This window comes from Vespula vulgaris, chromosome 1 (assembly GCF_905475345.1).
Source record: "Vespula vulgaris chromosome 1, iyVesVulg1.1, whole genome shotgun sequence".
NCBI lineage: Eukaryota > Metazoa > Arthropoda > Insecta > Hymenoptera > Vespidae > Vespula > Vespula vulgaris.
In genome coordinates this window covers 5,264,209-5,288,142 of record NC_066586.1, presented here as the reverse complement: position 1 = coordinate 5,288,142, position 23,934 = coordinate 5,264,209, and the positions used below count along the sequence as shown (strand labels likewise).

The following is a 23,934-nucleotide window of genomic DNA, read 5'->3' as shown; positions in this document are numbered from 1 at the left end:
AGGCGAGTTTCACTGGCATTGGACCGACACCGTCGTCGCGATCCCTTTTCTTCCAACCCCTTCCTCTTGCCCGTACCTCCCGTTCTTCTTTCCTTCCCCGTTATCGTACCGTCTTTTCGTACATATTTAAAGAGAGAAACAATCCTTCAAAGATGAAAAAGCAACATCTTCGATCAAATCTCTAATAGATCTTGAACGATTGTTCCTATATTTTTTTCTATATATTTATAATGTCACTTATTTAATTCGTTCTTTTTCCTACCAAGAAATCATTTAATAATGTAAAAATTTTGAAGAAAAGAGAAACAAGTATAAGAAATCAAAGGCGGTCGCACTATTCTCGATTCGTAGAGCGTTGTACTAATTTTTCTTAGCCGGGAAATGCATTCCATACCATCGACTTTTGCCTTCGTTTTGGCACCATTAATGCGGATATAATTATGCGTTCAGATACGACCATACGACAATGAACACTGGTAGACCGATATATTAATGGTGAAACAGGTGAAATAATTCATTTGAAATTATCAGAAACATTTGGTTTACTTTCTTAAATTAATTACATTATTATTATGCTGTTATAATAATTAATTTTATGTAATATTTTCCATTATTCACTAACGTTGCTTTATAGATTTACAAGTGTGCATTCACTCGGATATACTTTTATATTCAAGCATGATCTTCTTTTGATCCGTAATGCCTGACAATTGTTGATGCCAAATACGAAAGCTCGTTAAGATTTCTTTTAAGACGTTCCGTCGTCGCCAACACAAATCAACGTAGTCTCGTTGGACAGTGTTCAATACAAATTTTAATATGCACCTTTAAATGTACTCCTAAGTATACTCCTTAAGAAAGTATATCTTGAAACATTATAAGCGAACCGCCTCCGCGTTCAGAAAAGTTGAGCTATTTTGGTTAGAGTTAGAGCTTGGTCGTCGTGGTTTATTCGTTTTAAGATCTTCAGCATCGGCGGTCAGAGAGGTTGCTTAGACGAGAAAGGGTCAGATGATCATCGAGCATGTTGGAGAAGTCACCATTCACGATCTACGTTTACTCTTAAATGAAATAGAGAAAGAGAGGGAATCGTTTCTCTTTTCATTTATGATAACTACTCCGAACATTGACATTCGATTTGGCAGTCGATCAACGGAGCTTTATAGTAGAGAATGAGAGATGGTTCATTGACATGCATTGATAGCATGACACATAGTTCCACAGTCGTGATAAATATTTATTTTAAAAAGAACGAATATCTAAGATAGGGTGACAATATTGCGTGACTGTATTTTCAAGAAGTAATCGAAATGGTTGAATGAGCCATATTCTCGTTTTCAGGACACGATCAATAAATCGTCAACCAGTAAATTTCATTTAATTTTCCAGTGTTAAAATTTTAAACATTAATCTTTGTCGTTTGCATCAATAACAGCTGTATATAAATCCAAAAATAAGCATATTCTACTTCCGCAGATATTGTAAGATTGTCTATCTTTATTTCTTGGCTAACAGTGATCTAAGTAGCGCACAAAAATCATGCATATGTTTTATTAAAGAGAAATATTTTTAGTAGGACACTTTTCTTGCTGGTGCTGATAGATTAATCTAGTTTAGTTTATTTCAATGTCTTATAGAAAAGTATTTTGTCCATTCTGAATAACAAAAAAAAAAATAAAATTTATTAATATACAATGATTATATAATTATTATTTGGAAAATATCCTGTCAGTTAGGACCTATCGCGTTAAAATTTAAAAAAGAAAAGAAAGATGTTCGAATGACTTTTTTTCTTTTTCTGTAATTTTTGGAAGAAATGCTGCATGTTTGAATTTCAACTTAGAAGACAAACGAAGGTGTAGACTGTGCCACTGGGACAGGATCAAGAATAGCCGCGGTCAAACGAAATACCAGGATACCAGACGTCGATTTGATATTTCCTCGGAAACATAGCTATCTACAACTGCATTGCTGTGATTTTAAAACAAAATTCCTGCAAATCGTTATTCATTTTTATAACATGTCATTAAACTTGCAACAACAAGTATGATTCGTCTGAAAAAAATCAGAATATGTTAATACAATTACAAATCGTAAATCAAAAGAACGTTGTTTGTTTTAAATTGTATGTTTGGATACGGTAATCATGATCTTATTATTTTTTATAAAAGGAAAGACATATCCGATCTTTTTCATGATCAAATTCGATTTCGTTTTTGTTCTATTGTAATAAATTGAAAGTTAATGATAGATTGAATGCACGAAATTACTGAAGATATTTAATGGATATATTTGTAAAAATATATTATAGATAAGTATGTAAAGATTCGAAAAATAGAAACTTAACTGTTTTATTATTTTCTATCTCGTGACGTTTTTATCACTATATTTTTTTACGTGTAACAAATAAGAAATTTCAATAATAAATCTATTAGAAAAGATTTTATTTCTCGTTTAGGGTCATCTGCAGTAAAATCGGTGCGGTTAGCATTGCAGAGACATTGCGGGTGTGACACAGTAATGTAAATACAGAGAATTGCTAACAAATACAGAATTTACTTGTTTCCTAAATAATCTTAATAATCGAGAAAATAATCGAGATTATATTTATACTACATGAAAAATATTATCGTTATTATTTAAATTTATGATTATTAAAAGACAGACAATGCTAATATAAGTGACCAAGAGATTGATTGCTCTTCTAATTCGATACTGTAATTAATTGATCTGGTTCAGTTGGATGACTTTCAGATCGATCACTGATGCAATTCAAAAGAATCCACATAGGTAATATTATTGTAGTTCATGTATTATATATTAGAAAAGATTTCTTAATTTTCTTTAAAATTAGATCAATTATAATGAAACTTAATAGACAATATCAAATTTAATACGATATCAACAATAGATTATATAAAAATCATTAGAGTTGATTAGAAATTAGAAATATTCATATGCAAGTTGTTTCAAATCAAATCGCCGCCTTCTTATGTAAACTAAACAAATTTGTAATTTGTTGAATGAAATATCCAATCACATTACTGGAAAATATTTTCTCATTTTTGCTATATATTTTGCTAACACAGATACTTTATTCATTTTCATTTAATAATTGTAAAACAATGAAATGTATCATTGAGGGATTCTGTCGTGCATAATACAACATGCGCGCGATTCAAAAACTTATAGGATGTCGCTACGCTCGACGACCTTTCTTTGACTTTGGTGAACGAATTAGTCATTATACGAGACACTTAACAGCATCCAGAGGTACTGTGTGTTATTTCGTCAAATTACCTAAAAGTGATCAGAATTTGAGGATAATTAAAGTTGAAAAGAGAAGAGTAAACACAAAAAACTTAAAAATGGCATTAAACAAACTCAGTATAGATAAAGTGGATCTCGCTAACAAAAGGGTTCTTATGCGGTATATATTATAATTTTATCATATTTTTATGATTATACAAAATGTGTATCTGTGTGTATGTGTATATATATGTATATATCAACAGTACGTTAAAGAAATTTATTTAGATTTACTCGTTTATAGTATATAAGATACGTATTATTAGATAATTGTATTTTTCTTTTGAAAGAGGTTAAGAAAATGACAGATATGACTGATAATATGTATATATGATAACCTCTGTTTCAAATGAATCTGTTTATTTACAATTTAAATTCTTAAAATATTAATGTCTATAGAATTAGTATCATTTATTACCATATGTTTTATAGAGTGGATTTCAATGTACCACTTAAAGAAGGAAAAATAACAAACAATCAAAGAATCGTTGCTGCTTTAGATTCAATAAAATATGCGCTTGATAAGAAAGCAAAATCAGTTGTTTTGATGTCCCACTTGGGCCGTCCAGATGGGAAAAAGAATCTAAAATTTACATTAAAACCTGTTGCGGAGGAATTAAAAAAACTTCTAGGAAAAGATGTGCAATTTTTGGATGACTGTGTCGGTCCAGATGTTGAAGCAGCATGTGCTAATCCAGCAAGTGGAACAATTATTTTGTTAGAAAATTTAAGATTCTACATTGAAGAAGAAGGAAAAGGAGTTGATGCAGATGGAAACAAAGTATATATTTAATTATTAGATGATAGAAATTAAATATCTATATTTTTTTTATTATACTTAGATTATCTTTATTTATAGATAAAAGCTGACAAAGATAAAGTTACGAAGTTTAGAGAGTCTTTAAGAAAGTTAGGAGATGTTTATATAAACGATGCTTTTGGAACTGCCCATCGTGCTCATAGTTCTATGATGGGAGATAACTTTGATGTTAGAGCTAGCGGTTTTCTTCTCAAAAAAGAATTGGAATACTTTGCCAAAGCTTTGGACAATCCAGAACGTCCATTCTTAGCAATCTTAGGAGGAGCAAAAGTTGCTGATAAAATCCAATTAATTAATAACTTGCTAGACAAAGTCAATGAAATGATTATAGGAGGAGGAATGGCCTATACATTTTTAAAAATTTCAAAGAATATGAAAGTAAGAATTATGTAATATAACTTTGAATTTATATGAATTATTTAATATAATTTTATTTGAATTTATATGAATTATTTATATTGTTTATAGATTGGTAGCTCTTTGTTTGATGAAGAGGGTGCAAAAATTGTAAATGATTTATTGGAAAAGGCAAAAAAAAATAATGTTCAAATTCACTTGCCATTGGACTTTGTAACAGCAGATAAATTCGCAGAAAATGCGGCGGTAGGTGAAGCTACTGTCGAAAGTGGTATACCTGATGGTTGGATGGGTTTGGATGTTGGACCAAAGTCTAGAGAGTTATTTGCAGGCTAGTTGATATTTTAATTATTAAAATATATAAGAATGTCTAAGTGTAATAACTGCTAAGTATGTACTCTTAATTTTGTAGAACCAATTAAAAGGGCAAAAGTAATAGTATGGAATGGACCAGCTGGAGTATTTGAGTTTGATAACTTTAGTAAAGGCACAAAGAGTATAATGGATAATGTTGTAGCAGCTACTGCTCATGGTACAGTTACTATTATAGGTGGTGGTGATACAGCAACTTGTGCTGCTAAATGGAAAACCGAAGACAAAGTGAGTCATGTAAGCACAGGTGGTGGTGCAAGTTTAGAACTACTTGAAGGAAAAATATTGCCTGGTGTAGCTGCACTCTCTCCATCTTGAAATATTATTGGCAAAAAGATATAAATATATATATTAGTTTGAATTAAAATTATATATTGCTTGATAATATATGTAATCTAATATAAACACAACTAGAATTATTGAATATTCATAAGTTTATTTCCTCATATTTCATAGGAGAAAAATATATCATAATTTATCTGAATGAAAAAATTAACTATCATATCTAAAATATTATTACTAACCTAATAAAAATAATTGATGATAAAATTATATTATGTAAATAGTATGTATAATAAAACGAAATATATAAAAGAAAAATAAAATGGTTACAGCCAAATGTTTTAATTATTTAGAGAAAGAAAGTATCTATACAAACATATATTGCATCTGATTTAACATTAATAAGTGCAAAAACTAAACATAATATTTTTTCGATAAATTTATTTTATGTAAAAACAAAACAAAACAGTCTTCACTCATATATACTATTAACTTTTATATAAATTATTGTGTATAATAATATACAATGGATACAAAATATGTACCTTCATTTTTCTAAAAAAAATATTGACCATGTTAAAAAATTTGTTTTCATTCCTCTAAAAATGGAACGTTTCTAACATTACATGAACATGTTATTCACGTGTTACATAATACAAACTTAAATATTCCCAATTCTGACTGCCATCGTTTTTATGTGTAATCGATAAAAGGGATATATTCATTTATATAGAAAAATCTACAATGCGATTGTTTTACATAATACAGCAATTTTGTGGAATTTCTACTCCAGGAGGTAATGGTGGAATAATAGGATTACCCTCAGAGTCAAATTGTAAAAGAGCTGGATGTTCTCCAATAAGCTCTTCAGGAGGTTGGCCATAAGTTTGCATATCTTGCATAAGTGATAATATCATTTCAAAACGTCGTTTTTTAATTTCTTCTGAATCAGTATCCTTTTCTTTTTCTAATTCATTACAAATCTTAAAATATATAAATTTCAAATTAATTTTTGTTTGTTGTTTTTAGTGTTATATGTTTTCAGTTATAAATAACAAACCTTTTGCATTAATTCTAATTGTTTTGTATATCTTTGTAAATCAGCTGAGGGTAATGTATCTCTCTTTTGTTCTAACCATTCAGGATATTTATCTACTAGTTCTTTTAATGATGGATACAATATATCTTTGGATAAAAGAGATTGCATCATGCCTTGCATAAATGGCAATATATCCCCTGCACCTTCTTCCAAATTCATTTGCCCAAACATTGAGGCAAGATCTGGTTCATTCTAAAATACAATAAAATTTAATTTCATATTATTGAATATTTATAATCATTTGTTAAGGATTTTCTAAATTACCTGCAAATTTTCTGATGTAACAGATAAATCCTTTAAAGCTTGAGCAATAGCTGACTGGAAATCAGCACTTGTAGGTTCACCATCTGTAGTTTCTCCATCAACTATAGCATTGGCAACTGTTTGAGCCATTTTTTGAAATGAAGCTCCTAATTCGCTTTCTGATCCTATTTGAAAAATCAAGAAGTAATATTTTTTTCAAAATACGTATAGATAATTACCATTTTGCATTAAATTTTGAAAATTTTTTTCAAATTGATCCGCAGCATGCTTAATAAAATCTTGTGTCCATAAATTATCAATATCTGCAGATGCTGTCTCCTCTGCATTACTTAGTGGCACAGTTTTTGATGCTGTTTCATCATCATCTTTCACATCTAATGTAGAACTCTTATTAAAATCTTCCAAAGCACCTAAAATATAATAAATATTAATGTAAAATAACTTCTACTTAATTCAACATAAATATTTTGTAATATATTAGGCTGATAATATTTATTATTCTTTTTATTAATTTAAATAAATATTATTTATTTAAAGGAAAAAGTAATAAATATTTAAGTATTATATAATCATAAAGAAATATATATTTGAGTCAATATTCATGTAATTACCTTAACTGTTTAATTTTACTTTCAAAGTTTCCTAATGTATATATAGTAATGATATTTTAAACAATATTGCATGATAATTAAAAATATAAATGATGACATTTTATGAATATGATTGTCCAAAGGTTAGAACGTTAAATTTCAATTTATGATTAAAGTAAAGAGATTTACTTACTATCTAATAAATCATTTAACTCCGAATCTTCTACTTTTTCTTCCGATTTTTTGTTGTCAGACATCACTTCGCCTGTAATCAAACTTTATACTCCAATTTTGTGTGGTTTAAAAAGAATCTATGTATACTACAGTCATGAATTGTACGAGTGGGAGGGGAGAGCTATCTTCTCCACGCGGCCAAATTTCCATTTTTATCGGTCATACTTATCCCTATAGAAATTAACACTATTTAATAATAAAAAATATAAATGAATAATAAATAATGAAAATGATCTATTAAAAATATAAATGATTCTTATTTTAGATTCTATTTTCTAACATTAAATATTTATTACACGAAATTATTATTATAGAATAAAAAAAAATTTACTGTTTGGGGAACTTTTTAATTTTCTCTCTCTTTTTCTCAATTATTTTCATTATTTACATATATCACAGACGAGACAACTGTCGTCATTGGCTTATTGCTTGTTTCTAAAGATATCATTGGTTTGTGACATCCTCCCTACTTACAAATATCATTGAACATATTGATATTTTTCGTTGAGAATAGAACCGAAGAAGTAACATAAGTTATGGAAAGGGAAATTTAGTTGCATGGAGAGGGAATGACGAAACAATAGCCACAGGGTATATAAGTATATACTGCGCGTTAAATTCTACTAATTACGCATTCACATATATTTAAGAACATCGATTTAAGATAATTTATAATTAAATTAGTATGAACTAACCATAAAAATTAGGAATATTTAAAAAATATATAGTCGTTACACATGTCATTTTAAACGTAATCCAAAAACGTGTAGAAAAAAAGTTATGCAGAAATGCAATATATTTAATAATTTATCATTTTTTGTTTATAAATAATAAATTAGAATAAAAGAAAACATTCAAGCAATATACTAGATGCACTGTCATTGTTATCCTTGTTATTAAATTGTTTTTACAATCATAATTTCATGTAATACAATCGGAAATATATTCCACTATCTTTCTTCAACAATATCATTATCAGAAAATATTTTGTCTAATAATTGGTGACACATATCTATTTCTTCTTTATTTTCTGGTGTTAACTCTTTTAGACATTGTTCAAGTGTTGTTTTTAAACAGAGTTCTGGTCTGCGACATTCTCGTAATGCTGGCAAAAAGGTATTGTTTGTTAAGCCAGTAAGAATACTTAATAACTGCTCTCTGAAAAATATGATAATATATAAAAATTTATCTTACAGACAAATATGTATATATATGGTTTCATTATTATATTTATTAAAACTATTATTTTTTTATACCTTATTTCTGGAGAAATATTATCTGATGCTAATAATCCAGTTGCTTGTTCAATTAATCCCATATTAACAAAAGTTATTTTTAAATTATCTGAATTATCTTTGTTGCAAAGTGATGAGAGTAAAAAGGCAGATTTTATTTGTAATTTTTTTACTGAACTTTGCATAGCTCTTAAAAGAACAGAATAACCATCATTTTTGTCTATGTATTGTAAAGACATTGGTTGTCCTCTTACTATACCTATATAACAAATATAAATAGTATTTTTTAATAGTAAATTCAAATATGCATAATCATATTAAATCAACTTTTTGTACATACATGATATAGCATACAAAGATTTGATTCTTGCAGCTTCTGAAGGATCCTTATCTACCATTCCTAACAATATTGGAAATAATCCACATTCTAAAATTCTTTGTTGACAAAATGGATTATTTTGTGTCAACTCAGCAATTATATCTGCTGTTCTCCACCTGATGCTACTGTGAGAAGAATTCAGACATGGACCAAATATTGAAAAGCCACCAATTTTGTAAAAATCATTGGCAATATCAATACTATCCACAAAATCTGCAATTCGCTCAAGAGCTGCATCATATTTAAAGGAATCATCATCAGGTCGAAGATCCACAACATTTGATAAAATTTTTATAGCTTTCTGCAATTCTTCTATCACATTTACAGTTAATGAGGATAAAGCTTCGGTTAAGAATTTTTTCTTCTGTAAGACATACAAAATGTTAATAATAATTCAAATCTTTAAATACATTATATAGTAACTATTCAATTATACTCATACTTCTTCATCTAAAGGTTGAAATTGAGGCTCATGTGTTACACCTTCTGCTTGAGATGCTTCAATAGCAAATCGCAGAAGACCTTGAAGATCAGTAGGTTGTCTTGGCTGTTCTGGCAATGGTTGTGGTGGAATTTGATTATTTGAAGTACGTGGTCCTTCTATAGATAACGGTCTTGCACTACTGCTAGGATGACTCTCTCCACTTGTTTTTTCAGAATTTGAAGTAGGTCTAAAATAACGACATATTAATTGCTATATGTAATCAAATTTATAATTATTTTTTAACAACAGAAATATATTCAATCTGAATTATTTTTAATAAAATCGGGAGATCAGTTAAATATATACGTATATATACATATTAAACATACCTGTTCATTTTGGTATTTCTTTTTCTCGTATGTGAAGCACCCATGAACCAAAAAACTACATTAATTTCTTTACCGTATAATAACCAAAGTACATCACGTATAAATACAAAATGCCAAGTATACGTTTTCTTGCTGCTTCGTACAACTGAAATGTCCACTGGTCAAATAGTATATACTTTCGTACGAACACAAATCGTTTGATATCGAGCAAAAAACATTCCCAGACATTCTCGAAAGATCTATTATAAATTCACTCCATGATCCATAAATTTCTATCAGTTTTTACTAAATATTAAATCTACGTTAAGTTTATTCAACTGTACAAGTAAATCGAACCTTCACTTCAGATGTCTTTGTGAACACTTTCAAGAGATAGATATCAAAAGTATGTTTCTCTTCAATAGTAAAGTATGCGTTTATATGTTGAAATCCCTCTAACTATTACATGTTCTTAAAGAAACAGAGAGAGAGAGAGAGAGAGAGAGAGAGAGAGAGAGAGAGAGAGAGAGAGAGAGAGAGGCCAAACAAAAACGTTCTTTGTATCAACTTAAGTAACGTTTACAAATTTAACTGATCACTTCAGAGTTAATATTAGAGGCTAGTTTAAAAAGATAAAAAGTTTTATATTGAACAAAGAATAAATTGTTATATTAATAATGTTTATAGAAATATTGTGAATGTTAATTACGTTATCAAGTATAGATAATAATCGTTACATGAGTATACACCACATTTGCAAAGAGCCGAAGTGACAAGTTTTCGCGCGTAGAATATTAGACATATGAATTATTGTGTATAACGATATAATTAATAAAACGCGTAATTAATGCAAGATTAAAATGAGCTTAGTGCGCTCTATTACGAGGCGTCAAGAGGGCTTTGGTAATTATTAAGGAAATTATTCATTATTATAGAAAATAAAAATTAATATATTGTTTTATACAAAAGGTTATATATGCATATATATATCATGTATTTTTAAGATTATATTGTCATGTAAGAAATCATATATCTTTTTTTGTATTTTATTTGAAAAGAATAGTTATTCTTTTGTAAATATTAGTAAGGAGGTATGAAATTTTTTTTTCAGAATTTATACGTGATTATGATATAGCTTTATATCGTTTAAAATGCTATCATAATGATGTATATCGTGGAATATCGCCAAATACAAATGCTCCAGATTATAATCCAGAACCACCAGTTTTTGCTTGTCGTTTTTGTACTAAGGAAAGCAATGAACAAATACTTGCCTTAGCAAATGAAGATGGAAAAATAGCTTTACAAGATATAAGTAATAAGGGAAACCATAATAAGCTATTAGAAGGAACTCAGGTATTATATTGTTCTTTAATGAAATTTGTGTAATTTGTTTCTTTTTTTCATTATACGTATAAAGAAATAGTATATAAAAATTATAAATAATAAAAATTTGACTAATTTTATATTCATTCCAGGCACATTTTAATGCAATTTTTGATATTGCATGGATGCCTGGTGAATTAAAATTAGTAACAGCATCGGGAGATCACACTGCAAAATTATGGGATGTATCCAGATCCGAAATTAAACAAATAGAATATTTTCATGCTCATACACGTAGTGTAAAAACAGCAGTATTTCGTCATCAAGATAAAGGTATATAATTAATTATAGTAATGTATATATAAGTACATTTAATATATTTGCTCTATATTAAATTTACACTTTCTTTATAGTTACATTTATATTAAACAGGACATTTATTTTTCAGCTGTCTTTGCCACAGGAGCTCGTGATGGAAGTATAATGATTTGGGATATAAGAGCAAATCATAGTGATCAGGCTAAAGCAGATAATTGTATATCTAATGCACATAATAGCTTATCTTCAAATAATAATAGACATCGTAAAACTCTCAATCATACATCTTGCACACAAAGTATTACCAGTCTAGCTTTCCAGGATGATTTCTCATTACTATCATGTGCTGCTGGGGATGGGTAAATAACTTAGAGCTAATAAAATCTTAAATAAAAAATAATGTCAAGAATAGATATATCAAAAATAATTATATCTTTTTATAATTATAGGGTAATTAAAGTCTGGGATTTAAGAAAAAATTATACCGTTCACAAAAAAGATCCATTGGCTAAACATACAATGAATTATGCAGGAAGTAGTACAAGAAACGGATTTTCTTCATTGTTAGTATGTCCAGCTAGAATTACGTTGTATGCCAGTTGTATGGACAATATCATATATGCATATAATATATCTTCTTATAATCCAAAACCAGGTAAATTAAAATATTCAAGTAACATGTGAAATGTATATTTTAGAATGTTTCATATAATTTTATTTATATCATAGTTGCAGAGTTTTATGGACATCAAAATCGTACCTATTATGTAAAAACGTGTTTAAGTCCTGATGGAAGATACTTGGCTAGTGGTTCTAGTGATGAGCTTGCATATATTTGGCATATTAAACGATCTGGTGGGCCAATAATTAAACTTTCTGGTCATACAGAAGAAGTTACTTGCATTGCATGGTGCACTGTTGGGGAAACCAAGGTATTGTAGTGATTGAAGTAGACAGTAGGAAAATTGCACTTTCTTTTATATCAAGATTATATTTCAATTTAATAATTACATAGATAGTGACGTGTTCGGATGATTCGTGCCATAGAATATGGAGAATTGGACTTGAGCATAAGATAGACAATGAAGAATTAGAGATAAGAGGTAAAGCAGAAATTGTTTTCAGTGCAAAATCCATAGAAAATATGAAAATGGAAACAACACCAACTACTTTCCGGCGGTATACTTTAACGCAAGAACATACACCTAGGTCTAATAGAACACCAAGTAGGTATACATATAAAATATATATTGTATGGATAATAAAATGTTTTGTTTTATTTAATAGATAGTACACCAGGATCTAATGATGTAGACAATAAATTGGGAGATTTGTATAAACAAAGTAGTAGTAATAGTTTTAAGAGAACTTATTCACAAATGAGAATTGGGCAATCATACTCTGATGGAAAATTTCAAACAATTTTATCTCCTATTCAAGAAAATTTAGAAACGATAATAAAACGCGCACATATAGAAAATCGTGGTGCTAGAAGGCTTTTCAGTCAAAGTACTGATACAACTACTATACGCGATAAGAGTTATGACTTTGATAAACCAAGCACAAGTTCACATGTTCCAGAATTTAAAAATAATACCTTAGAAGGAAATAATACATCAATTCCTTTTTCACCTACATCAAACCTGCCAAATTTTGTGATAGATGGTACAGCACCTCACCTACTTCAAATGTCTCCTGAGAAATACAAAGAAAATGTTGACTGGTTAACAAAAATACGAGAGAAATATAAAGAGCAGAAGACTAAAATATCCTCAGAAAAACTGCCTAGTCCTAAACCAAGTATACCTGTACGTAGAAATAGTAGATCCAAATCAATGGAACCACTAAAAGGATGTAAAACTTCTACATCTCTTGCTCCATCTTTACTCGATTTCTTTAAAATTAGTAATAAGGATTGTGATAAAAATATTTGTTCGGAAAACTCAAATACTCTTTCTTTGCCATCTATATCATGAAAGTAATAGCATAGTGTAATATTAAATAGTAACGATTTGTGTCCATTGTCATGTAACAAACGACTGACACATCATCTTTGAAATATGATCAAAGATACATGAAAAGAAATTAAGCGCGCTTAGTATTGTTTTTAATACTGTACCTTATAAAGCAGTATTCCCCTTGAAGTTTGTATTGAATCTAAGTAATTAATTTAAGGTACTCTTGGTCTAATGTAATTACCATTTTTATAAATATCTATAGGAATAGTTTTGATACTTGATTATTTCAAATGAAAAGATATTAATGCTATAAATGAACTATTTTTTACATATAGTAATAAATAATTTTATAAAATATTTATTATAGAGAAAGAAGAAATATGATGTGCCTTATAAAAGGATGGAAAAAAAGAATTTTTAAATAATTTATACTTGCAGTATTATCTACTTAGTGTATTGATGTTTTTCTTATTAGAACAAAATATTTTTATACATTGTGGAAGTAATTTCATTCTAACTGCTGTTAAATCGAATTCCTCGTTATCAATATAAAATACTCGTTCATCATTCTGTAAAAAAAATATACATTATAAATAGATTTTAATACATTAAAAGTACTATGAAAATGAACTTAGAAATAATAAATTTTCTTAGAAAAAAAAAGAAAAGAAAAGAAAAAAAAAAGAAAAAAATTAATTACCTTTTCAGGATACAATTCAATATCCTTTGCTTCAAATGAGGAATTTATTAAAGTTCTATTTCCATTTATTCTTTTCCAACCTTCACTAACAAATGACATATAATCTATATCTTTTGGACCTACACATGTAAATAATATTAAGTATTATTATATAATAGTTTTGTTAAATAATTTCTTTATTATTTTGTATTACCTAATTGTATTTTTAATGAAGAATGTTTTTGAAGTTCGGCGTTATCTATAGTTGAGGTTTTTATGTATAAGTCAGTTGTTGAAATAGGAACTTCGTAAAAAATGCCACAATTTTCATTCGTTATTTTGCTGTAGTCAATTACCATATCTGAAATAAATTAAAAATATATCTTAGCAATATGCTTAAGAGGAAAGATCATAATGAAATAATTAATCTTTTTTATATATTATTATGAATGTTTATCCAAAGGAATCTTGACTTCTATTATTAATATATAAATAAAAACAGAATATATGTGCATATATTGTTGAAACTTGTAGGAATAAGCTTTCTTGAATTTAGCATTACGTCAACACACATTTACCTGATGTAAATGTTGCTTTTTTTGGCACAAATGCATGCCACCATCTTTTATTTGTTTGCGTAGATTGATCGACATTTATATTTTGATAACAATGTGAGCAACCTGTACAAGGTTCAGTATATCTCAACAATCCATTGCAATTCCAATTTAAATTATCTTTGTAACCATTAAATATGTAAGTTGCATATCTATAACATATAATAAGATTTTAAAGTTAATATAAAATAATGAAAAAAAAAAAAACATTACAAAGTGCATTTCATACTTTCTTAAAGTTTTTCCAAGCCAATACTTATTTCTTTGTACATATGCATCTTGCCAAGCACCCCATTCTATTGTTCCAGCTGCATAGACTGGTTTTAATTCGATTTCAGGATTTTCCTTAAATTTCAATATGATAGATATAAATAAATTGTACGAAATTTAGTAATAAATTCTTATTATCCATCGAACTTACTTGAAGTGAATAAACTTCAATAATATCTATAAACTTATGGTGGCCTTTTATAATAGCCATTGTAGCTTCTGTCATCTCACGTATTTCAAGTAAATCATCAAAGCACCAAGGATTTAAAGCACGAGAAACAGTATTTGTTTCTCCTAATGGTAAAACACCAATTGGACATTGTTTGACAGAATGAACGTTTTGTTTGTATTTTCTCATTATACCAGTTATAACATCAGATAAAGTACCATCTCCTCCTGCTACAATTATAGCATCAGTTGGAGTATCTAAATTTTCCACTACACTACGCGTATGACTTGTTGATTCCGTTTGCACAATTGTTACTGCAATTCCAGCTAAATGTAATAATGGCTCGCAGTAATCTTCAAATAACTTTTTTGCTTTTCTGAAAATTAATAAATTAATATGTTAGGAATTACTTTGTAGAACATAGTAATAATTATACACTTTCAACTTAAACCTGTTTTTTGCAGCAGGATTTAATATAACTGTAACATGACGAGGTTTCATGGTTGTAGGACAAGGTTCATCTCCATATTTTATTACATCTTCACAATATTGTCTCATCAATTGTTGGGTGCTAACAATATAACCATTAAATATTAATTTGTAAAAATGATAGAAAATATTATTTCATTATTTTAATCATTTATAATTATCAAAATAACATACTCATATGATTCTTTACTGTATGAAACTCCATATGATAAGGCAACAGCACCAAATGCCGATTTTTTCCAATTATTTCTTATTGTCTGAAGAAATTTCAGCATTCTAGCCATTTTTTAATCTGTATGTGACAGCGAAAAATTATTTTATATCATTAATCAATATATATGTATATTTATTTCACGGAATAATTTGTTAGAAATGCAGCAGCCGGAAAATCGATTCTACACTTTTATTTATGATTTCTTAATGTCAATGATACTTATTGTATTTAAATATAACGATAAATTTATTATAGAACATATCACTGTACATTTAATGTACTTACACCTATCCGCTACAAATCGCATGTATTTGAAGATAGACACGTTGAGGTTAACTTGTTACATTACAAATCGATTTCAACATTTTATTTAATTTTATTTATTATAATATATTATATTTATAATAATCAAGTATCATTGATATATGAATATTTTTCTATTCTATATAATTTATACATATGAGTTGATTTATGTCAAGAATATCATCTTTATTAGAATATTAAATAACGTGCGTATTACACACTATGCTACATGACTTCTGCTTACACAGGTTGCATATATACATATATATATGTATATATAAATATAATATTCGTGCTAAATTATGAAAACAAATATTATTAAAAGATGGTATTATATTTAGATTAAATCAAATTACAAATTAAAATTATAAGTAATAACATGAAACTATATATAACACTTCCATTTATTTTGAAATAATAAAACAAGTTATAGATTTCGCGCTTTACTGTTTTTTAAGAGATAGCAGCGCCTCTTAACGGCGTACGAACGAACTTATTTCATTGGTGCATCTTCAGTAAGCATTTCTCAAGACTAGTAATGCAAGTAGTATCCAGCAGAGGGCAGTTCAAGCGCGGTCTTCAGTCGCACAATTACGAAGCCGATCAAAAGCGTACGGAGTTTCCAGGAGGGCGGTCGTGTTACGATCACAGAGAGAAAAAGAAAGAGAGAGAGACAGAGAGAGAAAGAACCTTTCTTCCCCCACGGTTACACAAAAATTTCTCGATACGTACGGGTCCTGGATTTCAACGCGCATCACAAGAAAAACGTTATTCAATAGAATAATGGCGCGCCGTGTGATTTGACAGTGCAGAAACGCTTGAATGGGAAAAGTGCCTCGATATTTTGTGGTTCGTAACTCAAGATCCCAGTTCTAAACAAGTATTCTCGTTCGAATACCTTGCATCTCTCTGCTCTATATTTTCTCGTGTCGGATTTACGATAACGGCGAAATATTTTTCGAAACGAAGAACAAGAGAGCTTTATTCCAAAACGTTTTTTGATTGTCGTCGAAAAAGGGAAGAAGCATCGTCGAAAACAGCATTCAAGACATTGATCGACGAGCGCGGTATGAACTCTTACAGGCGGTATTGGCCACCGAAGAGAGCCGGTATAGTCGATATATATATATATATATATATATATATATATATATATATATATATATACATATATACATATATATTACAGGCAACTCGGTTAAGAGCTCGAATCATAGGACACCGACTTTTTCGTTCTATATAACTTAAAAAATTTTATTTTTCCGACGACAAAAAGCATTCGTAGTTCTTCGATAGGATCATTCGCGAATTCGGCTTCGTGTTCGAATCGATCTTAACATTATCGTTTTAACGATCACGCAAAGAATCGAAGAATATACTGGTCGACTAAAAACATTAAGTGACATTTGATTTCACGATAGAAAATCGTATCTAAGGTTTATTATTTAAAAAAAAAACAACTATAAAAGTAAACTTACGCTATAGAATTCGTTTAATTAATATAATAATAATAATCATTAACTAATAATAATAATAATAATAATAATAATAATAATAATAATAATAATAATAATAATAATAATAATAATAATAATAATCACAGTCACAGTTTCGTCTATTGTCCATCGCATAACCGGTAAAGTCAGTGATATCCTCCAAAGAGAAAAAAAATGAATTTACTACTCGACGAGTTCAATTCAATTTAGTTTTTTAACCGATACTTTTTCCCCACTAGTTTTACGTTTTTTCCTACGGCTAATGTTAATCCTACATCCAGTTGGAATGTCATCGAAAAGGTAGACGAATGAAATACGTTATCTCTCGTAAATTCCAAGAGAAATTTATTCCAACGAGATTCGCGGTTAATTTCCAGGCGCGCTGGAAACAAACTTTTACGAATGTTTAGCAAAGAAAGTCGAGGGAAATTTATTACGTCTTTTGCGTGTATTCGAACCTTTCCACGTATGTCTGGAAGAGCAACGGTATTGTCGGATACGTCTAATGTAAAATCGGATGCGTTTGACGGTGAAAATGGATTCGACGTGCATTTAGAGAGCGAGAGAGCGAGCGAGAGAGCGAGCGAGAGAAAGAGAGAGAAAGAGAGAGAAAGACGGGAAAGGGGTGCGCCTTGTTCTCTTTATATATCGTGTTCTGTTGAGGGAAGAGAAAGAGAAGAGGGGGTAGGAGGAAGGGTAGGGGGGCCATAGTAGCGGGAGGGTCGAGCAAATGCGAGAGTGAAGCCGTCGTCGGTCCATCGCTCCAGGGCGTAGCATCAAAGGCGAACGGTTTACGGCGTGAGCGCGCACTAATTGCCGTCTCTTTAAAAAATCCTACTACCCTTCCGTCCTCTAACATCGGGTGGTTCGGTGTCCACGGACGTGCGAATTCCACGTGCCACGTCATACTAGGACCTCTTTGATCGGAAGAAGCACGTTAGGTCGTTCGTCACCCTCGGTAACATTAGAGGAAGGATCTTTTTCCCTAGTTTGTTATTATCTAGTAAACAGGATATTCTTTCTCAACGATTATATACAAGGTTTCTTTTACTCGTTGAGTCATACTATTTTAGATAGGGGAAAATAAGATACACGAAATTGAAGGAAAATCTATAAGAAAGTTTTTTTGTACGATATTTGAAGGACAGAGAGAGAGAGAGAGAGAGAGAGAGAGAGAGAGAAAATATGATCGTTTTGTATATATCAAGCGATTTTATCGGTCTCATTTTCAGCTACGTCGTGTGTGCTCTGAAGAGGCGCGCAGTATTCGAACGGACACGCTCGAATCGATTTTCCGTGCTTCTACCGCTGCTGACTGCACGGGCACACGCACCGAACGGTTCCCCTTAGCTCGTGACAAACTCGCTCATTCTTTCTTTTCTCTCTCTCTCTCTCTCTTTCTCTTTCTCTTTCTCTATTTCTTTTCTTTTTTTCTTTTTTACTTCGCTTCGAAGCGATAGAAAAGAGAGAAATAGGAAGCATTTTCGCGTGAGATTCGTTTTGAATGTTTCTCATTCGTACGAACGTATATATGTTAGATTTATTTCCATGTATAGAAACGATGACGGATAAGAAGTCCTTTGAAAAACAACGGAAATGTAAATCGAAGTTTAGTTCCCGTTGTTGTGTTGTTATTGCTATTATTATTATTTTATGAATGTGTAAGTATCGACCGCGAAATATAGAGAATGTACTATGCTAGTGACTCGTGAACGTTCTCCGGCTGCAGCACTTGATCGTATACCGTTATGTCGACCGTATCGCGTATCTGGCTGCCTAAAAATAGAGCCCCCGGAAGAACAACGAAAGTAATTTGGACGGGAGCTCTCTTTCTTAAAGATATACACGCCTTATATAGTTCCTTGAAAATCTACGATCGGGAAGACTCACTCGTCTCCTTCGATCGATCGTACGTTCGTACGTTCGTTCGTTCGTTCGTTCGTCCGTTCGTTTCTACGTTAGTTCGTTCGTACGAGCGCCTTGCGAAAAGATAACATGGAGTAGTTCCCATTTCCGCCGTTGCAAGCGCACGTAGCTATATATGAGATTTGGAAAATGACGGTGTTTCCTCGATAAAATAGTTTACGTTCTTTCCTCGATTTCGTCGTCCTTGTGACAAGAACGAATGACGTCAACACATTTCTTTGGACTTAAACGAGGAACAACGAAAATCGAATATTTATTTTCTTTCGTCCGCACGAATCTACGCGTATTTGGATCAGAGAGATGCTGAGGTAGAGAAAAGAGGCCGGAGGGTCCTTCCAAAAAATGTGAAGACTCTCAGGCAATTTTCTCATCGTTTATAGTGTATACCTTACTTCGTAGAAAATACCCAGATTTTGAATAGTGGAGAGAGACGGAAGAAATTCATTTTTCGCGATACGAAAAGGGAGTAACGAGAGGGACGAGGTAGAAGACGAAGACGACGGTGTGCGAGAGAGAAGGACAATAGGAAAGAAGGAGGAAGGAAGAACAGAAGAGATAGCTCGTGGGCGAGCTCGAAGAGATGACGGGGGAGGAGGGAAAGGGTGGCGGTGGCGCCGGTGGGAATACGAACGTTAACGCGACTGACAATGTGAATAATGTTAACGCTAACATCAATGCGAATGTCAATGTCAACATTAATGCAAACACGAACGTCGTTCACCAAAATGGCGGAACGGAGAAGGCGCCGGTCGTCGGTGGTACTAACGTTGAAACATTGCCGCGTGCTGGAAAACAGGTAAGAAGATGCACAAATAATTATTTATTTGTAGTGTATAAACTTTAAAAATCGAAACACGTTAGAGAGAAAGAATTTATATAGTTGTTTCTACGATGCCATTTATTATTATATTTTCACTTTTTCATTTTGTAAGTAAATCTTCATTTCTTGTTTTTTTTTTTTTTAATATATGCGAGGCAGAGAACTTCTTATATTATTGTCTCTGAATAATTTGTTTACTCGAGGACGAGATTATACATAAGATGCAACGTAGTGACGTTAGTTTCAGAGGAGAAACGTTTTTTCTTTCCTTTCTTTATTTTCGAGTACGAATCCAGACGAGAGAAACGTCCGATCATTTTTTTTTGTCTTCTCTTACGTACCGTAGATCGTTACTTTGCGCAGTGGCATGTAAAGCGACCATTAAGACAAATGGACTGTTGTTGCTTCGCAAAAGGTCACGGTTACCGTGGGCTGCAGACTATTACTATAATAGTAAGCACGGAACACACGCATGTTTATTTCGATTTGGACGATTAATTATAAGTTTCATTGATTACTGTAACTGAAAATCGAAACGCCAGCAATCAAAAGTGCTTGACCTAAATTCGTAAAATATCTGACGACTGGAATTTCTGTTTGAAGGCGAGACACATTATTAAATTTTTCAGAGAAATAAACAAATTGTCCATACGTTCGAAGTATTATACGCAAAGGGCTTTATTTACTCGTATCGCTGTTGCAATTTGTTATTATGTATCATATGTGGCATCGTTTATCTACTCTGTGTTTACGTCTTATTATAGACTCACGAATGATTACATCACGGATCCAATCGTATTTCCACGTAAATCTACCACGAGTTTTCAGATCACGAGAATTAATCTGTTTAATTAATCTATCAAACGGACAATATTATTCTCACATAAGGTGACTTATACTAAATTTTCTTCTAGGAAAATTTGCATTGATTTATTATGTACAAATAAAATTAGAAACGTGATTAAAATAATATCTTAGTTATAAAGAAAATAAAATTTACTGCTTAAACGAATAACCGTTAGCTCAATGGTTTCTTATATCGGGGATTAGACCAGACCCTATTTAAAATTGTTTTATGCTTGAGTTAGCTTTCTTTTCTTAAGCCCTATGGTATAGAAGAAAATAAAATCCGTGAGCTTTCAAGAGTCATTTAACCCATATGTTTCGTTGGCATATTGTGTAGTGGCAAGAAATGCCTGAAGGGCCGCTTGTACCGGTCGTTCCCCCTTTCGACTATCCTTATTGTTCACCCTTTAAACGTTCTCGAGGCCATAAATAAAGTAAAGTATTATCTTGTGAAATAAATAGCAACGTAGACACGACATTTTTGTAGACACGACCTTCTCGTTTATAATAATAACGTCATTACAATAAACTCTCGAAAGAGTTGGATATTCTTTTCAAGGATAAGATAGGTACTACGTCGATCGATCCCCAGAACCGAGTTTTAAGCGTATGCCGCGGATATGATATCACTGTGACAATTGAAATCGTACAGGGCCTTAAATAAAAATAATAAAGAACATTAAAGACCTTCCAAGTAACGGAGATGACGAATATAGGTGACCCCAAATCGAAAGAGAAGAACGGAAAGGCAGAAGAATGATCATCAATTTTCGTGACATTCAGAAGAAGGAGAATTAACACAATTTCGTCCTAATTCGTGTTTAGGTCGTGATTATGTACTGCCCACCGTGTGACACGTCAGTTCATAGAAGGCGATGAAAGTACACTCTTGATGATAAGTGCTGCTGACTCGCGTGTTACGTGCCGCCGTTCTTAATCAGACGTTGTGCTTCGTAACAGCTGCCTTATTATATTCACGATGAGATACCTCTGAAATGTTTTTTTCTTTCTCTTAGAGATTCATTCTGAAATTCTCACGGAGAACTTCCATGGGAAATCAAAGCGAATTGAAACGAAAGGGATATTATTTTGGCATTTCATCGAATTCCAATTCAAATTTTATATTCAAACGTATTATTATCTTTGAAATTATCTTTAAGCGAGTAATGAAAGAAAGAGAAAGAGAGGATCTCGTTTTAGATTTACTATCTTCCGGCAGATTTTACAATTATGTTGTAAATGTGAACGCTCTTGCGTCCGGAAGTTTACTCATAGAAATTTGTTCGGTAACAATCGGACGAAGGAGTCGCGCTGGTTGCACGCTTTACGCGCACGCAGGACCACCAGATATCGGCTTGGCTCCTATTTTCTATTCGTTCATTTTCAACCGGACGGAACTGGGTTGTGAAATCGCATGTGAGAACGAGAGAGAGAGAGAGAAAGAAAGAGAGAGAGAGAGTGTGTCAGAGAGAAAGAGAAGAGAGAAGAGCACGCACGCGCACACGTTACATCGCATTTCACATATACTTATATGTATACGTATATATCTATGAATGTACGTATATATATTTATATGATGTATTTATGAATGTATGTATGTCTGTATGTCTGTATGTGTGTATGTATGTATGTATGTATGTATGTATGTATGTATGTATGTATGTTTGTATCTATGTGGATATAGATAACCATCCCCTTTCGTGTCGACGTAAAAGTGGAGACTGAAAATAAATGTATACTACGATTGCACGCGTTCGTTCGGTAATGGCACCATCGGTAAAGCGGAAAAGCACACAACCGAAGACTATACACGATGAACTCTACCGAGCTTTTCGTCGTTAACGAGTGAACTTTCTTCTTCGAAGTAATTGTCAAAAAGAACTCTCTTTCTTTTCAGAAAATTTCGCTTCAGTAACGAATCTCATAAAATTCTTATTCGATCATAAATAAAATAACACTATTTTCCATTTTCATGGTATTGAAAACGTATTCTATATATATATATATATATATATATATATATATATATCTAGAATATTTATATCGATCGATTAACAAGAATGATCTTCGTAACTTTTACGTGAAATTTGGAGAGCTGCTTTTGATAGATACTTACGCACGGTCGACGATATAGGAAATGTGATTGACCCACTTCAATAAAGTCCGATAAAACGCTGCTGCCGTTAAAAGCTTTGTGTACGGCTGACCCTGTTCATCGAGCGTAACTAGGATGAATCGAGATATAGCTTTATTATTATCTCATAGTCTTGCGACCTTGTGAATTTGGAGATAGTATCGTGATAATGCATGACGGTCTTATACCGATTTCTTTTCGTTCTTTTTTGTATTTTTTTCTTTCTTACATATTCTATATCAATATTATATATATATATATATATATATATAAAATGGATATAGAAAAATGTTTTCTTGTTTTCATATATAATACAAATATATAAAAAAACGAAAGGAAAGGAAAAAAGTCGATGATATATTAGTACAATAATATATATCTACATATATATTTTGAATGACATTTTTGTGTCATTATTGCAGCTTTGTGACGTAACGATTGATTTTTCCTTTTTATTTGCATAATTTTCAATCAATCATCGGCATCATTCGAACAACGGAAACCGATATTTCAGCTTTACAATGCATCCGCGTACTTCTCTTTATACATATGCATCCCGATATGTAGACTTACGCTCGCGAACGTATAACCGACATGAGGGATCGACCCCCTTTAGCATTGTCAATATCTCTCCTCTCT

The 23,934-nt window shown here is 31.1% G+C and overlaps 6 protein-coding genes across 30 annotated transcripts in view; 3 read left to right on the top strand and 3 right to left on the bottom strand.

The window, feature by feature from the left end:
- Nucleotides 1-3,218: 3,218 nt before the first annotated feature.
- LOC127071592 (phosphoglycerate kinase) lies at nucleotides 3,219-5,477 on the top strand. The gene is made up of 5 exons (XM_051011046.1): nucleotides 3,219-3,430; nucleotides 3,742-4,090; nucleotides 4,169-4,507; nucleotides 4,598-4,817; nucleotides 4,899-5,477. Exons 1-5 carry the CDS (start codon nucleotides 3,369-3,371, stop codon nucleotides 5,174-5,176), a joined length of 1,248 nt encoding a protein of 415 aa, XP_050867003.1. The 5' UTR covers nucleotides 3,219-3,368; the 3' UTR covers nucleotides 5,177-5,477.
- Nucleotides 5,467-7,927, bottom strand: LOC127071606 (peroxisomal biogenesis factor 19). Its single transcript, XM_051011088.1, has 6 exons — nucleotides 7,659-7,927; nucleotides 7,287-7,498; nucleotides 6,722-6,913; nucleotides 6,504-6,667; nucleotides 6,201-6,431; nucleotides 5,467-6,123 (listed from the first exon to the last, which is right to left on the bottom strand). Exons 2-6 carry the CDS (start codon nucleotides 7,348-7,350, stop codon nucleotides 5,896-5,898), a joined length of 879 nt encoding a protein of 292 aa, XP_050867045.1. The 5' UTR covers nucleotides 7,351-7,498; nucleotides 7,659-7,927; the 3' UTR covers nucleotides 5,467-5,895.
- Nucleotides 7,928-8,191: 264 nt separating this feature from the next.
- Nucleotides 8,192-10,134, bottom strand: LOC127071601 (hsp70-binding protein 1-like). The gene is made up of 5 exons (XM_051011074.1): nucleotides 9,755-10,134; nucleotides 9,384-9,612; nucleotides 8,903-9,305; nucleotides 8,584-8,821; nucleotides 8,192-8,485 (listed from the first exon to the last, which is right to left on the bottom strand). The coding sequence occupies exons 1-5, from the start codon at nucleotides 9,796-9,798 to the stop codon at nucleotides 8,278-8,280; spliced, it is 1,122 nt and encodes a 373-aa protein (XP_050867031.1). The 5' UTR covers nucleotides 9,799-10,134; the 3' UTR covers nucleotides 8,192-8,277.
- Nucleotides 10,135-10,287: 153 nt separating this feature from the next.
- On the top strand, nucleotides 10,288-13,752 carry LOC127071591 (protein lethal(2)denticleless). Its single transcript, XM_051011031.1, has 8 exons — nucleotides 10,288-10,636; nucleotides 10,845-11,089; nucleotides 11,212-11,392; nucleotides 11,508-11,736; nucleotides 11,827-12,032; nucleotides 12,107-12,309; nucleotides 12,393-12,603; nucleotides 12,665-13,752. Exons 1-8 carry the CDS (start codon nucleotides 10,594-10,596, stop codon nucleotides 13,351-13,353), a joined length of 2,007 nt encoding a protein of 668 aa, XP_050866988.1. The 5' UTR covers nucleotides 10,288-10,593; the 3' UTR covers nucleotides 13,354-13,752.
- Nucleotides 13,753-13,773: 21 nt separating this feature from the next.
- LOC127071597 (acylglycerol kinase, mitochondrial) lies at nucleotides 13,774-16,310 on the bottom strand. Its single transcript, XM_051011060.1, has 9 exons — nucleotides 16,056-16,310; nucleotides 15,731-15,848; nucleotides 15,519-15,638; nucleotides 15,050-15,443; nucleotides 14,858-14,973; nucleotides 14,593-14,780; nucleotides 14,229-14,375; nucleotides 14,036-14,154; nucleotides 13,774-13,904 (listed from the first exon to the last, which is right to left on the bottom strand). Exons 2-9 carry the CDS (start codon nucleotides 15,838-15,840, stop codon nucleotides 13,776-13,778), a joined length of 1,323 nt encoding a protein of 440 aa, XP_050867017.1. The 5' UTR covers nucleotides 15,841-15,848; nucleotides 16,056-16,310; the 3' UTR covers nucleotides 13,774-13,775.
- A 353-nt stretch (nucleotides 16,311-16,663) lies between these two features.
- The window catches only part of LOC127071287 (ankyrin-3-like), a 66,984-nt gene continuing 59,713 nt past the window's right edge, over nucleotides 16,664-23,934 (top strand). For 18 of the 25 annotated variants that reach the window (XR_007784963.1, XM_051010617.1, XM_051010466.1 and 15 more), the window contains exons 1-2: nucleotides 16,669-16,922; nucleotides 19,895-20,291. Coding sequence is in view for 24 of the 25 variants with exons in the window: in XM_051010617.1 (XP_050866574.1) it covers nucleotides 20,076-20,291 (216 nt within the window). In the remaining variant the exon portion in view is untranslated. Of the gene's footprint in view, nucleotides 16,923-19,875; nucleotides 20,292-23,934 lie in introns of all 25 variants that reach the window. The other 7 variants (XM_051010609.1, XM_051010600.1, XM_051010590.1 and 4 more) reach the window with 5 other exon arrangements.

Bases quoted from the DNA above. Each gene is read 5' to 3' on its own strand.
- LOC127071601 (XM_051011074.1), bottom strand. From the start codon at position 9,798: ATGGGTGCTTCACATACGAGAAAAAGAAATACCAAAATGAACAG. The intron at 9,306-9,383 runs GTATGAGTATAA...TATGTCTTACAG, and splicing joins TTCAACCTTTAGATGAAGAA to AAGAAAAAATTCTTAACCGA. The intron at 8,486-8,583 runs GTATAAAAAAAT...CATATTTTTCAG, and splicing joins AATATTTCTCCAGAAATAAG to AGAGCAGTTATTAAGTATTC.
- LOC127071606 (XM_051011088.1), bottom strand. From the start codon at position 7,350: ATGTCTGACAACAAAAAATCGGAAGAAAAAGTAGAAGATTCGGAGTTA. The intron at 6,914-7,286 runs GTAAGTAAATCT...ATTATATTTTAG, and splicing joins GTTAAATGATTTATTAGATA to GTGCTTTGGAAGATTTTAAT. The intron at 6,124-6,200 runs GTTTGTTATTTA...ATATATTTTAAG, and splicing joins AATTAGAATTAATGCAAAAG to ATTTGTAATGAATTAGAAAA.
- LOC127071597 (XM_051011060.1), bottom strand. From the start codon at position 15,840: ATGGCTAGAATGCTGAAATTTCTTCAGACAATAAGAAATAATTGGAAA. The intron at 15,639-15,730 runs GTATGTTATTTT...TTATATTGTTAG, and splicing joins TACAGTAAAGAATCATATGA to CACCCAACAATTGATGAGAC. The intron at 14,781-14,857 runs GTATGAAATGCA...TATATGTTATAG, and splicing joins CTTGGAAAAACTTTAAGAAA to ATATGCAACTTACATATTTA.
- LOC127071591 (XM_051011031.1), top strand. From the start codon at position 10,594: ATGAGCTTAGTGCGCTCTATTACGAGGCGTCAAGAGGGCTTTG. The intron at 11,090-11,211 runs GTATTATATTGT...TATTCATTCCAG, and splicing joins AGCTATTAGAAGGAACTCAG to GCACATTTTAATGCAATTTT. The intron at 11,393-11,507 runs GTATATAATTAA...TTTATTTTTCAG, and splicing joins ATTTCGTCATCAAGATAAAG to CTGTCTTTGCCACAGGAGCT.
- LOC127071592 (XM_051011046.1), top strand. From the start codon at position 3,369: ATGGCATTAAACAAACTCAGTATAGATAAAGTGGATCTCGCTAACAAA. The intron at 4,091-4,168 runs GTATATATTTAA...CTTTATTTATAG, and splicing joins TTGATGCAGATGGAAACAAA to ATAAAAGCTGACAAAGATAA. The intron at 4,818-4,898 runs GCTAGTTGATAT...TTAATTTTGTAG, and splicing joins GTCTAGAGAGTTATTTGCAG to AACCAATTAAAAGGGCAAAA.